Source organism: Canis lupus, chromosome 11 (genome assembly GCF_048164855.1).
Source record: "Canis lupus baileyi chromosome 11, mCanLup2.hap1, whole genome shotgun sequence".
Taxonomy (NCBI): domain Eukaryota; kingdom Metazoa; phylum Chordata; class Mammalia; order Carnivora; family Canidae; genus Canis; species Canis lupus.
Window position 1 is genome coordinate 70,742,212 of NC_132848.1, and position 14,785 is coordinate 70,756,996.

Genomic DNA, 14,785 nt, shown 5'->3' on the forward strand with positions numbered 1-14,785 from the left:
ACGTATTAATCACTGAGATTCTCACCCTGAGAATCAAAGCTGAATATTAATTGGTTGCAAGATAACTTGTAATCACGCCTGCGGTGCGCCTTCCTCCTTTTCCTCATGGTCTCAGATAGTACATTCCTCGCAGCAAGTGAAGGAATCCTCTCTACGTGAAGCTTTCGGTTTGCATAGTTTCAGAAAAAGCGGTTTATTCAGGAATTGAAAGGTAGTGTTTATATTTAGGAAATCCTTTCCTTTCTAGTCTGACATTTGGGCCAGTTCACCGCTACTGATGACATGACAAAGGCTCATTGGGGCCACGTTAGAAAGAAGCACAGTAAGGGAAGGGACGGGCGGCGAGGAAGGAGATGCCGGCCCCGGGGGAGGAGATAGATAACCAGCGCGTTATACTCACCTCCAGCTCTTGAATAGTATTTCATTTAAATTCAGCTCCCTTGGCAAACAAGTATTCATTCATTCACTCATTCATTCATTCAGTGATAGATGAGAGCTCAGCATGTGCTGGGCACGTTGCCTGATACCGGGGAAGCAGGTGAGGAAGACACGCTGGCTGCGTCCATGGTGCTTACCGTGGATGGTGGAATGATGCTGGCAAAGGGCGTGAGAAAATGATATAGGTAGACAGGCTTCTTCTCCCCTACCCCTAATGAGTACAAATCTTTCGCAATGGGGAAACACAAACTTCAATGTGACAGACACTGCATGAGCATTGGGAAAACCCTATATTCCCATATTCTAGAGTTGAGACTGACTATACGATGGGAATGCAACATAGCTTATTTTGGGTGCTGAGCAACAGTCGAATAAAGATCCTAATAAGGAAATAACTGAATATGAAATAAATGATGGATGTCAGAGGCTTAAAATATGGGTTAGTAGAAAAGAATTTTAGGTATGGCACATACAAACTTGGAAAAGCATTTGGAGTGCCAGTGCCAAGAGAAGGGGGCTTTCTGACAAAGAAAGCTAACACTCAAGATATATAAAGATAAAAAAAAAGATATATAAAGATATATATATATTTATATACAAGATATATAAAGAAATGAATCTTTCCATTTTTTATAATCCTATATAAAGCCCAACTAGAGGGAGAGAAATCATTACAGAGAAGGCTGGAGCTGGATTGTGTCTAAAAGTTTGTCTTGTCCTTAAAACAGCAGGGCATATTTTTAGGATTTAGGGAAATATATATATATATTTCTGTTTCTTCTAAAATTCAGTGTTTCAGAATGTTTCAGTCACAAGTGGGTTTGAGTACTAAAGTGAGGGGTGGGGGAGAAACAATTCAAATCAATATGCATACATTGAGCACCTACTACATGTTTGCACTCAATTATTTATTAAATGTCTACCGTATATTCCAATGATTTCCAATTTTAGTTTTCTGTTCTGAAACACGGAAGAACCTGGAAGTAAGATATCAGAGCCTTTAATAAGTCAAATATTAAAACCAAGCCAAAACCTAGATGTTATTCATTATGTTGCCTTCTTAATCCTTCATTGTAGGGCAAGTCATGGGTTCGCTTACTCGAATAGAGACCATAATTCCCATACCGCTAAACCATTGTTTTCTGTGGCGATGAAAAAGCCTTATTCGCAAAGGGGTGCTGATATTTATAAGCATCCGCATAGTTCTAGGCCTTGTATAAGGAGCTCTGAATATGTTATCTCACTGAATCCTCGACCTTTACAGAGCAAAGCCAAACCCAGGTACTTCGGGTCCCAAAGGCCCTATCTTTTCTATTACACTTTGCTTCTATTACGAAGGAAGAAAAGTATGTCAATAAAAGTTCTTCAGAGGAATAGAATAATCATTTCCCCCAGAATATTTTCTTTAAAGATTTTATTCATTTATTTTTATTTTAGAGAGAGAGCAAGGGGGGGAGAGAGAGGAAAAGTGAAGGAACCCCAAGCAGGCTTGATGTCAGGGCCCTGAGATCCATGACTGGAGCCGAAATCACGAGTTGGATTCCGAACCCGCTGAGCCACCCAGGCGCCCCCCGCCTCCCAGCACCAATATTTAATAAGACTTATCCTGGCCTACTCTTCCCTTTTCTTCCCCTCATTTTTCAAATCCCTTCATTAAGACTCTACTTCTATGGGTCTTTCTCAACACTTCCCATTAGGCTACTCACTCCCATCGGGTCCCTCATACATCGTGTTAGAATGTGATGTTTCCTGGAGGGTGAGCTCCTTGGGAACAGGGATTGCCCTCTCCATTATGGTGCTTGGCACATAGTAGGTGCTCAATAAGAACCTGATCATGGAAGTTTAGTCTGGTTAATCCAAAAGGAGTATATTTGCCGCTCCTCTGTCTAATGGCTTTTCTTCATTGACCCAGGCTAACAGATCCCGAGATCTTGGTGCAATTGTTTACTGTGTCGGTGTGAAGGATTTCAATGAAACACAGGTACGGTCATGGATTTCCTCCGCTTTGGAAGCATACGAAGCTTGCGAATGATAGAGAACATGCGTATTCGGTGCAATATCCCTGACACACCCCTGAAATAGGTTATTTTTCTATAAACGTTGAGTATTCAAGAATTATTGAATATGTAAGGGACATGAAGCCAAGCCAATGCACTTGGGGGCCATGAACACAGACTATCCAGGTGGTATCTTCCTTGGTTGACTTTCTTGGTAGATGTCAAATGGCCAAGGTGTCAAAACAGATCTGAATAAAATTAGAAAACTTGACGTGTTTTCTTTTTTTTTTTTTTGTCATTTCATTTAATGAATCAAATTTTGCTTAAATGTCAAAGATCCCTTTTCTCCCATTAGAAATTCAGCGCATTTTCAATAAAAAAATAAATATATAGTTAGCCCTTGAACAGTGCAGGGCTTAGGGGTATCAGCCCCTCTGCATAGTCGAAAATCCATGGACAGCTTTTGACTCCCCAAAAACTGAACTATTAATGGCCTACAGTTGACTGGGAATAACATAAACAGTTGATTAGCGCATATTTTGTATGTTATATGCATTATATACTGCATTCTTATAACAAAGTAAGCTAGACAAAAGAAAATGTTATTAAGAAAATCATAAGGAAGAGAAAGTACATTTACGGTATTATACTGTATTTATTTTAAAAAATCTGTGTGTAGGCGGACCCGCTTAGTCCAAGCCCACCTGGTTCAAGGATCAATCATAATTGGCAAGTGGGCAGAAAGTATGTTCAAGTATCGATATGCCAATTGTGAAATTTTGCTAACAACCTATGTAAACACCCCCTTTGGTGTAGTTCATAATTCCTTTTCATTTTAATGACATGGGACAGTGCTTTTGATATGTTATCGGGTTAATAAAATAGGGTTACAAAACGGGGGAACGGTCTGAGTCCATGTTTAAAATAAATGTGTATATTTGGGTAGAGAAAGTACAAAAGGCTACATAGGATATCAAATTAATAATAGAAAAAATGATGGATGATAGATGAGTTTTCTTTTTAAAACTCCTGGGTTTTCTGAAACTTCCCATTGATCATGTGTTACTTTTGCAATCGGTGAAAGTCCTGGCATTGACCATGACTGTGGCAGTCACAGAAATATAGAGATTTGGAGTAGAAAAGTCCACAGATCAGATTCTTCTTTCTCCTGTCCCCGGCTCCATAAAGCAGGAGAGCCAAACCAATTGCAAGAGCCCTCGCCTCAATGAACAATTTGAGCGAAAGGTAAGGGTCTCCATTCACTGGCCTCGCCCAACACCAAAGCTTAAATTTATTTTTAAACTCGCTCTGAAAGGAAACCTGAGCCTGTTTGATTCAAATACAGTTGCCAACAGAAATTTGAGTGAATGGGAGAAAAATGAGCCAATGGCCTGCCCCCAAATCCATAAATACATCAACCCAGGCCAACTGTTCATCTGAGCAATCTTACCTCTGCTCCCAAGGAGAAAAGTATTAAAACAAATGTGAAAGCTGGAGCCGACCCTCTAGGCCTGCTCCAGAGGCCGCTGGTAAGTTCATTATAACTGAGGGCTCTTCAGTGAGGCCCAAGGCCTCTCAAGTTCCTCTGGGTTCTCAAAGTAGATGGAGCCCCCTGGACCTAAATGCTCTGCGGCCAAGCCTGACACATCGCCATGTGTGCTTGTGTGTTTGCTGTGTTCTCAGCTGGCCCGGATCGCGGACAGTAAGGACCACGTGTTTCCTGTGAATGACGGCTTTCAGGCCCTGCAAGGCATCATCCACTCAGTGAGTAGAGCGCTTCTTCTAAAGTGAGCACTCTCTGCCCCCCGATCCACTAAAAGGTCCCCAGCGCCACCACCCCCCAGGCTGGTGTTCTCTGCTGGAGACAACATTCCTTCCTGTATCTTTGTTATTTGCCCTTTCTCACTTCTCCCTCCTGCCTCTCACATGTTTGTTATTTTCATTCTCCCTGTGCCAACCTTACCCTACAAGGTAAACTAAACATGGCAGGGGACCCTGCTGTAGCAGCAAGCCAAGCTTCAGGTGGCTCCGGTTCTCATACTGGAAACACCAGTGGATGGTGTGCACTTGACCTTAGCTTTCCCAACTGTGACTGAATGCAAGCTGCCTTCTAGAGCATTTGCAGGTTCAATATGTATCTCTTGACCATCAGAGGGACTTTCAACTAACAGTTCTTTACCTTGGTTGCCTTTTGGGGTCATCTGGAGCAGGATTTTCAAAGTCTTCCCAGGTGACTTTACTGGAACACAGCTTTAGACCTACAGTCCCCAAATATAAGGACTTCACTGTTCTCTGGGGTTTGCAGTCACCATCCCTTCTTTCCACCCCAACCTGGGTTGGATGGAACAATCCTTCCCACACAAATGGGTTGGGTTTTTTTTTTTTTGCCCCTGTTTCCTGTGAGTGAACAGGATACTGGCTTCCATTGCCTCTCTTTTCCACCTTCCATACATAGGCCAGGCTCTTGGTCCAGCTGGATTATAAGATGATGCCGGTCTTTAAATAAAGCTCCAGCCAGAAGGCCGTACCTGTACTGAGGTCCAGGAGCATTGACTCCTCTACCTTCAGGTTTTGTGATTAGGCAGACGGCCTGTAGTTTCTCCAGTAGAAGCTCGTGAGGCTCCAGACTCAGGGTTCAGGATGCAAAGTTAGAGCTCAGAGGACATTATCCCCTTCAGATGTCAAGAGAGTCTTAACTCTCTTGGGGTTACCAGGGGTTACCAGCCAGAACCAGCATCTGCCCAGCCTCCCCCGGCTGACCTAGGAAACCTCCAATGTGCTCTACCTTCATGCCCCCTCTCCCTCCCTCCAAGGTTTGCTAAGACCCCTTGCAGCATGAGAAGAACTTTTGTAGTGAAGAATTCTCATCCCAGAATTTAAGTGCTGGCCCAACGACTTAACCATTTTTAGATCCTCGGATGAGTTATCTCATTTGTTTCCTCACTTGTTTCCTCATTTGTAAAAGGGATTGAGAGTAAGACTCACATCACAGGCCTGTTTGAGGATTATAAGAGGTAACACTGGTGAAATTACCTAATATCCTTCCAGGCACATAATAGACACTCAAGACATCTGAATTACTTCCTCTTTCACTTTCCTTCCCCATCATATAATGGACATTAATATCAGTTTTCCCCAATCCTCTAGATTTTCCTCAATATACTTAAAAATCACCTGGGAACCTTGTTTACAGTACCAGTTCCCAGGCCCCATCCCCAAGAGACTCTATTCCAGACAGTAGGAGATGGTGCCCAGGAATCTGCATCTTTTAAATCTGTTTTGTTGTTGTTGTTGTCATAAAGTAAATGTCCCAGGTGCACTTTCAGAACGTTGATATATGTGACCTTACGTTTTCAGAATTGTGAAAACTAATCTCACTTCAGTTTAGGAACTCCTACCTAAATATGTATAGATGATGGGTCATCTTATTCAAGATGTGTTTGTTTGCAAGAGACAGAAACCAACTCAGACTGCTTTTACCAGAGAGTGGCAATTATTGAGAGAGAGAGAGAGAGAGAGAGAGAGAGAGAGAATGAGAATTATCAGATCCTCAGGGGTAGGGACCCTTGCTCCAAATAATTTCTGGGAGCAGTGTGGCATACTTGACAATGTAAACAATAAGAATGGCTATAACCATATAAAACAATGGTGCACAACATGATCTGGGGCTGATCATGAAGCTCAGAGGTGGATTATTGTGGGCTGGAGCCTTCATGAGAAAGTGGGACAGACCTGAATCCATAAAAGACCAAGGAGGAGTGAAGAGTAGCACCAGGGAAGAGATGACATGACCCCAGCTCAAGAGCAGGAAAAGGGAAAAGCATACTCCAAGGACAATAATAATAATCCCATCCGTCTGTGGGGAGAGTTTGGGTAAAGGATCAGGAGTAATTAGACATCGGTTTGGAACCAAACTGATAAGACCCTTGAATGGGTTTTGATTCCAACTTCATGGGTATCATCACTGAAAACTTTGGAACATCTAAGTAGTGATATTTATTTATTTATTTTAAATTTTTTTTAAATTTATTTATGATAGTCACAGAGAGAGAGAGAGAGAGAGGCAGAGACACAGGCAGAGGGAGAAGCAGGCTCCATGCACCGGGAGCCTGATGTGGGATTCGATCCCGGGTCTCCAGGATCCCGCCCTGGGCCAAAGGCAGGCGCCAAACCGCTGCGCCACCCAGGGATCCCTAAGTAGTGATATTTAAGAAGAGAATCTGATGGCAGAGTCACGTATGTAATAAGAAAAATGAGGCAGGAGCCTCCTGCAGCCTGAGGCTAGTGCACAGTCTTGCCTTCAGATGGCGGGAACCTGAACAGGGACAACCCTTACCTGTTCAAAGGTTCTATGAGCCGTGTCCCCACATCAGTCAAAAGGCAGTTCCTACCCAATAATTAGAATCATTTTATCTGCATACACTGGTGTGAATATTTCTTCCTTAGCAACTCCAGCTCGACCTGAGCCCAGATGTTTGGAAAGCTCTTCCTACCCCCCAAATGGAAATAACTCCAATGATGTTTAAGGAATTTCAGCAAAGTGGTCTCTCAAAAACTGGAAAAAAAATAATAATTTGAGATTCCAGTCTCCAAACTTGAGCTGAATGATAACATTCTTACGAGCTTTTATCTGGGAGTTATGCTCGTGGTTTCGATCCTTCCAACACTTGAAACCCATGTTTATGGCCGTTGTTAATTCGTTTGCTTGGACAGAGAAACAGGGACAAGCGCAGCAGGGCTCATCTTTCTCAAGTCAGACAGAAATAATTATGGCCTAAAGTTGGCTATTTTTAAGAAGTAGGTTCATTTCTCCTCTGGATACTGAAAAGAAAGCTCCTGTTCCTCCCCTCCCCCCACCCATCTGAAGCATCTAGTCCAGCTTGTTCCCATGGATGTTGTTTTGTGGCTGGTTATTTTCTCATAATAAGATAGGGCTGGGCTTAATTATCCCAAATAGGAGTACAGAACAACTCTCAACAGGCTCAGATGGTTCTTAAGGTTTTCAGCCCATAATGACCTATGTTTAAATCCCAAATCAAGATGGAAGAGCCAATATTTGCTTTTTTATCCAGTACTCATTGAAAACCTTCTATAGTACACTCTTGCCATTCAGCTATAAGGAAAGCGATAGAGACCCTGGCCTAGTGGAGCTTATATAATCTAGTGGGAGGGACACATAAAAACCAGTAAATAAATAAACATATATATTTAAAACTGTGAAAAGTGGTATAAAAGTTGTAACCAACTACCAAAATTAAGAGCGAAGGGATTGACAAAGACCCAGGCCCCTTTGAAGACATGACCTGAGGGATGAAATCAAGCCTCTGCTGGAAGAGCATGGATAGAACATTCTTGGCAGAGCGCAGCCCTATGATGGAGCATAGCAGAATGAAAGAAGAGCGCTGCTGAAGTGGGGGACGCCAGAAGATGAAGTGAGGAGGAGGCGGGGGCTAAATCTTGCACGGCCTCGAGGGCCACGCTATTTTACTCTCAGGACAGTGGGAACCTGTAGCCAGAGATAGAGTCCGACAGTGGGATAACGATGCTCGAAATTAGGACTCTCGGGGCATCTCGAATCGCGGCACTTGATCTGTGTCTCCTCCAGATAACAAATAAATAAACACTCAGCACCAATTGGAATGTTGGCCCGTGAAGGCGAAAAATGACAGTGACTTAGGGAGCGTCTGCCGTGTGCCAGCGTTCCTGCTGGGCACTTCCACAGCCACTCTCTGAGGAAGGTCTCATCCCAGTTTTGCAGGTGAGGAAGCTGAGGGGCAGGATGGTGAGAGCAACTGCCCCAGGTCTTCCTCCTCGTAACGGTGGATTCGGGACGTTGAACCGCCGCCCGCTTCCAGAGATCCTGCTCTTTCCGGAGTATTCGGGCGTGAATGTCTGAGGAAGTGGAAAAGCACCACTGGATTCCCAGGAGCTGAAGATCCAGGGCCTGGAGTCAGCAAATCCCAGAGTTCTCGGCTTCCACAAACCGGTTCCTGCGTTTTGATCTTTTCGCTGGTCCCCACCCCTCCCTACTCGGCGGGAGAAGCACTTACGTGTTAGATTTGTATAATGTCTTCTCCTTCGTGGCCTTCCCACTTGGTTCCCGTTTTAGTCTCTCAACAGCAGGACACAGGGAAGAGGCAGAAAGAAATCAGCGGCGGCGGCACGGGGCACCTGGGTGGCTCAGTCGGTTAAGCGTCCGATGCTCGATTTTGGCTCAAGACATGGTCTCAGGGTCGTGACCTCAAGCCCCAGGTTGGGCTCTGTTCCCAGGACAGACTCTACTCGAGATTTTGTCTCTCCCTGTCCCTCTGCCCCTCCTGCCACTCGCACATGCTCACTTTCTATTAAAAAAATTAAATAAATAAATAAATAAATAAATAAATAAATAAATATCTTAAGAGGATAAAAAGACATCATACAGCTGTGTTTGGGACCAAACATTGTTCCTTTATCCCATCTAATATGATCACATCTTAGCATCATAGCAACCCTGTGAAGAAATGCTGTTATTCCTATTTTACAGATGAAGACACTGAACGTCCGATAACCTTCCGCAGAGCACGTGGCTCTGAAGGGTGACTCCAGGGCCTGTGCTTTCTCCTGCCTCTGTTTCCTTGGGAAGGTAAAAATACTAAAAGCTACCATTTAGGGAGTTCTGAGGTTCTAGACGTTGAGCGGATCATTTAACGTAGGCGTCTCACCGGATTCTCATGACCACTGTTTAGGGTGGATGTCGTCGTCCCTTGTACAGAAGTAGATGCCATAGGACAGAGATCAGCTAGCTTGTCCAGGGCCACGCGGCAGTGAGCAGTGACCCGGAACAGACTAATGCCCACGATGGGAGTGGCCACCGTGCCCCACTCAGTCACGGGCGGAGGCCAGGAAGCAGAGGAGGAGACGCCGAGCGCCGAAATGTGCAGTGGCTTGATGGGGTTCACATCGGTGCAGCAGAGGCAACGCCCCACCCGGAGCACGGCGGGCGGCGGGGCAGCCCTGGGCCTTCTACTACCGGGGGGAGCTCGTCTGAAAACACCGATTTCTGCCCGATGGATGGAGTTCCCCCTCCAGGGGAAGCTGGCAGCTCGCCACGGGCTAAAGGGAACATCCTTCCTTCCCCATGCCAGGACTCTACCTCCGAGGACGGAATTTCTACTTGCTTTTGCAGAATCAGGTTGTTAAATTATAAGACAGACTCTGGGTGGTTGAAAGATTGCAGCCCTTAAAGCCAGTAAAACTGTAAAGGAAGAAACTATTTCTTCGCCTCCCCTTATTGTGGCTTCTTCGGCGAATTTCCAGTGACCGCAACTGGTAGGTATAGCGCCAGCCCTCGAGCGAAAATATGAAGCAAAGGTCCAGCAAGTCTCCTGGGCCTTTGTTTGCTTTTGCAAAAGTGCTGCAGGCAGTGAAACGGGAACCTGCGCGAGGCCTGGTCGGCAGCTTTGAATCCGACGCTCGGCCTGTTTACCTCCCCCCCCCCCCCCCACCGGGGGTGCCACCTGGAGCCAGGCACACTGCCTGCGAGTCGGAGAACCCAGGCGCTGGCTCCGAAACCTGTCCCTCCGGGACGGCTTCCCTGGAATAAATATCTCAGCCCGCGTTGGGCTTCCTACCGAGCAGAGGAAAAGCAGCCCACAGAGCGTCCTGCGTGTCCGATCAACAATAGACAGGTATCGAGCAGACACGACTACATGTGCAAGGATTTCTCAGGAGTTTGGGCGTGAACATCCCGGTTCTCAAGGAAGCTGTAAGATCGGCGAAACTGAAGGATAAATCCGTTCCGTGGTGTATGTAAAATTACTCTATTGATGAAAACCAGATTCTGTGCTGATTTTCTCCCTTTCATTCATGGGAACTGGAAGGCCTGTACCCCTCCTCGTCTGGCCCAGGCCTCACAAAGCTACGACAAAAGGCAGAGCCCGCTCCCGGGCCTCCCTTCCTCCGCCCCACCTGAGGCCTGTCTCACAGTCTAGACCTGGAGGCCCCGTGAGTCCTGTCTTCTCCTTGGAGCCTGCCCTGCTCTCCTCCACCTTCAGCTCTCCCTGCCTTGAACCCCAGGGGCATGAATTGTTGGCATCATTTGCCGGGCACTCTGATCTTTCCCATCTCTCCGCCCTTGCTCCGGGTCAGATGCTAAGCGGTGCCTTCTGTTCTATTTTTTGGCCCCGTTTGTTATATTTTTCATGGCGTACGATGCTGTGCTTTGCATAGTCATTAAAAAGCAGCCCAGAGAGCTGCAGAGCATTCATGACCTAGCCTGCGTGACAAGTGGGCAGCCCTGTGGCTCTGTTTCTTGTAAAACCCCTCAGTCCCTCCCCAACCCTCTCTTCCAAGATTGTATCTATAAAAAAGACTGCATTTGGGGGCTCCTTTCACATTAGCAGGCCTGGATACAAAACATAAATAGAATCAACTGTCGTTTCTGTAGTGAGCCGAAAATCTTTTTAAAAAACATTGACCTCAGCAATGATTCATTAGACTCAGACTTTGCAGACCTTCAGGCCATTTCAAGTAAGCTCTTATTTCTCTTTGGCTTTATTGAGGGTTCAATGTAATAAAAATTCTCATAGCTTGACGAGGCTACCAAGATCGCAGAGGGGCACGTCCAGCTACTCGTCAGGGCACCCCTTCTCCTCCGTCGGCTCCTCCTCCTATCGAGGAGCCTGCTAAGACCCACTGGAAAACCAACAGAAGAATTTAGAACAAAATCCAGTGACACGCTGCAGGGTTCAGCTCTCAAGGAGGGCCGCTGACTTCGCCAATATTCTGGAGGTCAACAGGCTCATCTTACTAAATAAACCACGTTTCAGGGTTCACAGATATCCGAGCTTTCCTTCTGAAAACAGGAGAAGAAAGTGGTTTAGCGGAAAAAAAAGGAATTTCCTCAGTTTCAGAACCTTGTTTGTCCTATGCTCCTTCACACCAGACTCAACTGAGCGCGAAACTGAGGGAAGAGTCGTATTTATTTAAGTGAGCTGGGTTCTCCCCACCCCTATCCCCGGCCAGAAACGTTTGCGTATTTTGAGGATATAAGTTTTGTTGTCCAAAATTCAGAAATCCATTTAAACTGTGTTTCTTGCATCTTAGAGTATTCATTTAGCAAAATAAGAGTATACATAAAATCATATATGAATCCCAGACAGATGAGAGTATCAGAGTAGATTTTATTTTAAATTCAGATTCTGTAGAACTGACACGGATCTAGGATAATATCCATAGTTAACAATAGCTGTGCCTATTGGTTTGAAGTGTAGATGGAATTTAGTTAGGAAAGGTGACTATCTTTTTTGAAAAAAAAACAAAAAACAAAAAACAAAACAAAAAAAAAAACCCACTTTGTTAGAAATCTGGGGCACCTGGGTGGCTCCGTCAGTTGGGCAGCCAACTGTTGATGTTGGCCCAAGTCCTGATCCCAGAGTCGTGAGATCAAGCCCCAGATAAGGCTCCATGCCGTGCTTGAGATTCTCTCTAGCCCTCTCCCTGCCACTTGTTCTCTCTCAAATAAATAAATAAATAAATAAATAAACAAATAAATAAATAAAAACACTTTGTTAGAGATCAAATAAAGTCAATTTATGGAGACAACCTTGCCAGTCCTGAAGGCCTTGGGTGAAACAGTCGTATGTCCTAAGCTGCCTGGCATTTTCCAAAAGCAGTGGTCCCCAGGCTAATCCAGTGCGCACTCTGCCAGCAGCGGTAGTAGTGTACGGGGCCTCCTGTGGGAGCCTGAGTCCCATCCCCCAAGCCCAGACCTCTCCATTTTCCCAAGTAAAGGAGTCAAAGCCTTTTACAAGGTAGGCCAATCCCGATCTTAGACGTGGGAACGTGACGTACCTACAGCATTATTGTTTAAAAAGATTAGCCAGTAAAAAGGAAAACAGAGTTGTTGAAACAGGTCCTCTGAGAAAGCAGTCCCCAAAGACGGTAATGCTTAATAAGAAGAGGGAGGTGTTACAGGATGCAGAGTATGGCCTGGTTATTCAAAAGACCCTAAGATTGGCACACGGTGTTATACTATATGTTGGCAAACTGAATTTAAATAAATTTTTTAAAAGACTCTAAAATTGTATTTATAGAGAAAAAGGAAGGCCAGTCAATACCTAGTAAACTATAATGCCAGTGTATGAAGCCATGCAGAAACTATGCCGTTTACTCATTTATTTATTCAATAAATATGAATTTAGTGTCTACTCTGTGCCAGGTTAGGCATTACGGATGTAGTGTTGGGTCAAACAAATGCATTCCTGGCCTCTGGAGTTCATAGTCTAAGGAGGAAGATAGATAATGACCAAACAATCAAAAAAATAAATATATAATTATAAACCATACTAAGTCCTCTGAATGATGACAGTTTCTACTAAACTGTGGATGGATGCAGAAATATGTCATTGGTAAAATCACTAGGGCATAGGAGGGGCGGCAAAATCTGTATTAGACTTGAAGGGTGACAGTGAGATTAAGGACAGCTGCCAAGTTTTTGTCTTAGAGCTACGTAGACACGATCAGCCAATACATAGTTTACTGACCTTGGGCCAGCCTGCTTCAAGCTCCAAACCTCTTAAAACCAGAATGCGCCCTTCATAACAATTAAGACACCAACAAACGTGCTCTGAAAGACTTTCTCAGGGATGCGTGGAAGCACGAGGCCCCTGTACTACCAATGTATTAAAAAGGCTGGTCTTTACTAACACGTGCAAAAAAATCTTTTAACAGGAAGTGGTCAAGTAAATGAAAATCAATTATTTATTGAGGAAGGAGGCAGAGCAATTAGGAAAAAAAAAAAAACAAGATATGTGTACAGTAAGGGTGGGGTTCGTGATAATTCACAATAATTTGAGAATTCTTGAGAAATCTCTGCAGAAACTGTGAACTTTATGAGGAAGGACCCTAGAGTTTTCGAATCCAAAAAAATAAGCTCTCATTATACAACCTGGACTGATCCACAATAGATTTCACTTAAAATATATTGAATAGTTCTTATTACTTGGCAAAGTTCTTCTACATCTGCTGCTCCTCTTACTCCCTCAACAATCTAATGAGATGAGCAAACCACACATCGCATTCATACGGTGCTTTAGGGATTCTGAATGTGCTTTCCCATATATAGTCTTTTTGAAATCTGTCCAAAAGATGACAGGAATATATTATTAGCCATGTTTCATTTTTGGTGAGGTTTTTTCTTTTTTCAGCAAATATGATTAAGCAAGAGCCTGTGGTGGGTGATGAGATAGAAGCATATATGAGCTACTGTCTCTGCCCAAGTAGTATCAGCTACCATTGAGAACCGATTTCTTGGTGCCTTATTTTCATTAAGGGCATTTGTTGGCTGGTGGTCCAAGTGTTGTTAAATTACTACCTACTGACCAATCACCTCTGTCTAGTTCTGTCTGTAAGACAAAAAACTTGCCAGTTTTCCTTGCTCTCACTCCCTTCCTGACTCTCCGATCTCATATGAACTTGACTACCTAAGTCCAAATGAATTTACAAAGCGTCTCTGCATTTATGTCAGTCATTCATTTTACCATGATACAGCCCTGCGAAGTCAGTGTATTTCTTATCCCCCTTTTATAGAAGAGAAAACTGAGCTTTAATAACTAGTCCAAGTCCACATGGCCAGGAAGTGGTAGGGCTTAGATTTGGACATAAATCTGTCCAGAGCCCAAATGTGTCTTATATAGTCTCTAGACCAAGTTCTTAAGAACAATGGTTACCATTAGCTGAGGACTTACCAGGCTCCGGGCACTGTGCTATGGGCTCGGCCAGTATTATCTCATTTAATCTTCCCAACTCAACAGCCTTATGCAGTAGGTACTGTTCTTATCCCACTTTTATAAATGAGGAAACGAAGACTCGGAGAGGTTGTGGAACTTGCCCAAGGTCACACTGCTCATGAAGGAGCTGACCCAAGCAGTTTGATTCCGAATTCCAACCTACACTCCCTATGTCAAACTGCTCTCCAAAATTAGGAAACAGAAAAGTTAAAGGATTTGTCAAGGATCCTAGGTCAGTTAAGTATAGAAGCAGGGCCAGGACGCACTCTTGGATTATACTTGCATGTGGTGGTCTTCACCGGTCTCCATCGGAGGCCAATGTACTCTCACCTCGGCATCACCCTGACCCCGTGTGAGCCCATTCTACTCCCTCGGGCGATTTCCCAGGGCGAGATCTGCACCTCTCCCGTGGCTACCCCTGCTCAAGTTGGGGACAGATCCTCTGCGCCCCCACCCCCCACCCCAACTCCCATCCAGTCTCCAGACCTTAAGCTGATGTATTGTCTGCGGCAGCCCAGACAGACTGATCATAGTCTGGGCTGCTAATAACCAAGGGAAACCCTCAAATCCACCTACTGCCAT

The 14,785-nt window shown here is 44.6% G+C and overlaps 1 protein-coding gene across 2 annotated transcripts in view; it reads left to right on the plus strand.

Annotated features, from left to right (window-relative positions):
• Positions 1-14,785, plus strand: part of ANTXR1 (ANTXR cell adhesion molecule 1) — a 197,444-nt gene that overhangs the window by 55,075 nt on the left and 127,584 nt on the right. For both annotated transcript variants that reach the window (XM_072768664.1, XM_072768665.1), the window contains exons 7-8: positions 2,351-2,419; positions 4,119-4,199. In XM_072768664.1, the coding sequence (XP_072624765.1) occupies positions 2,351-2,419; positions 4,119-4,199 (150 nt within the window). The remainder of the gene's footprint in view (positions 1-2,350; positions 2,420-4,118; positions 4,200-14,785) is intronic.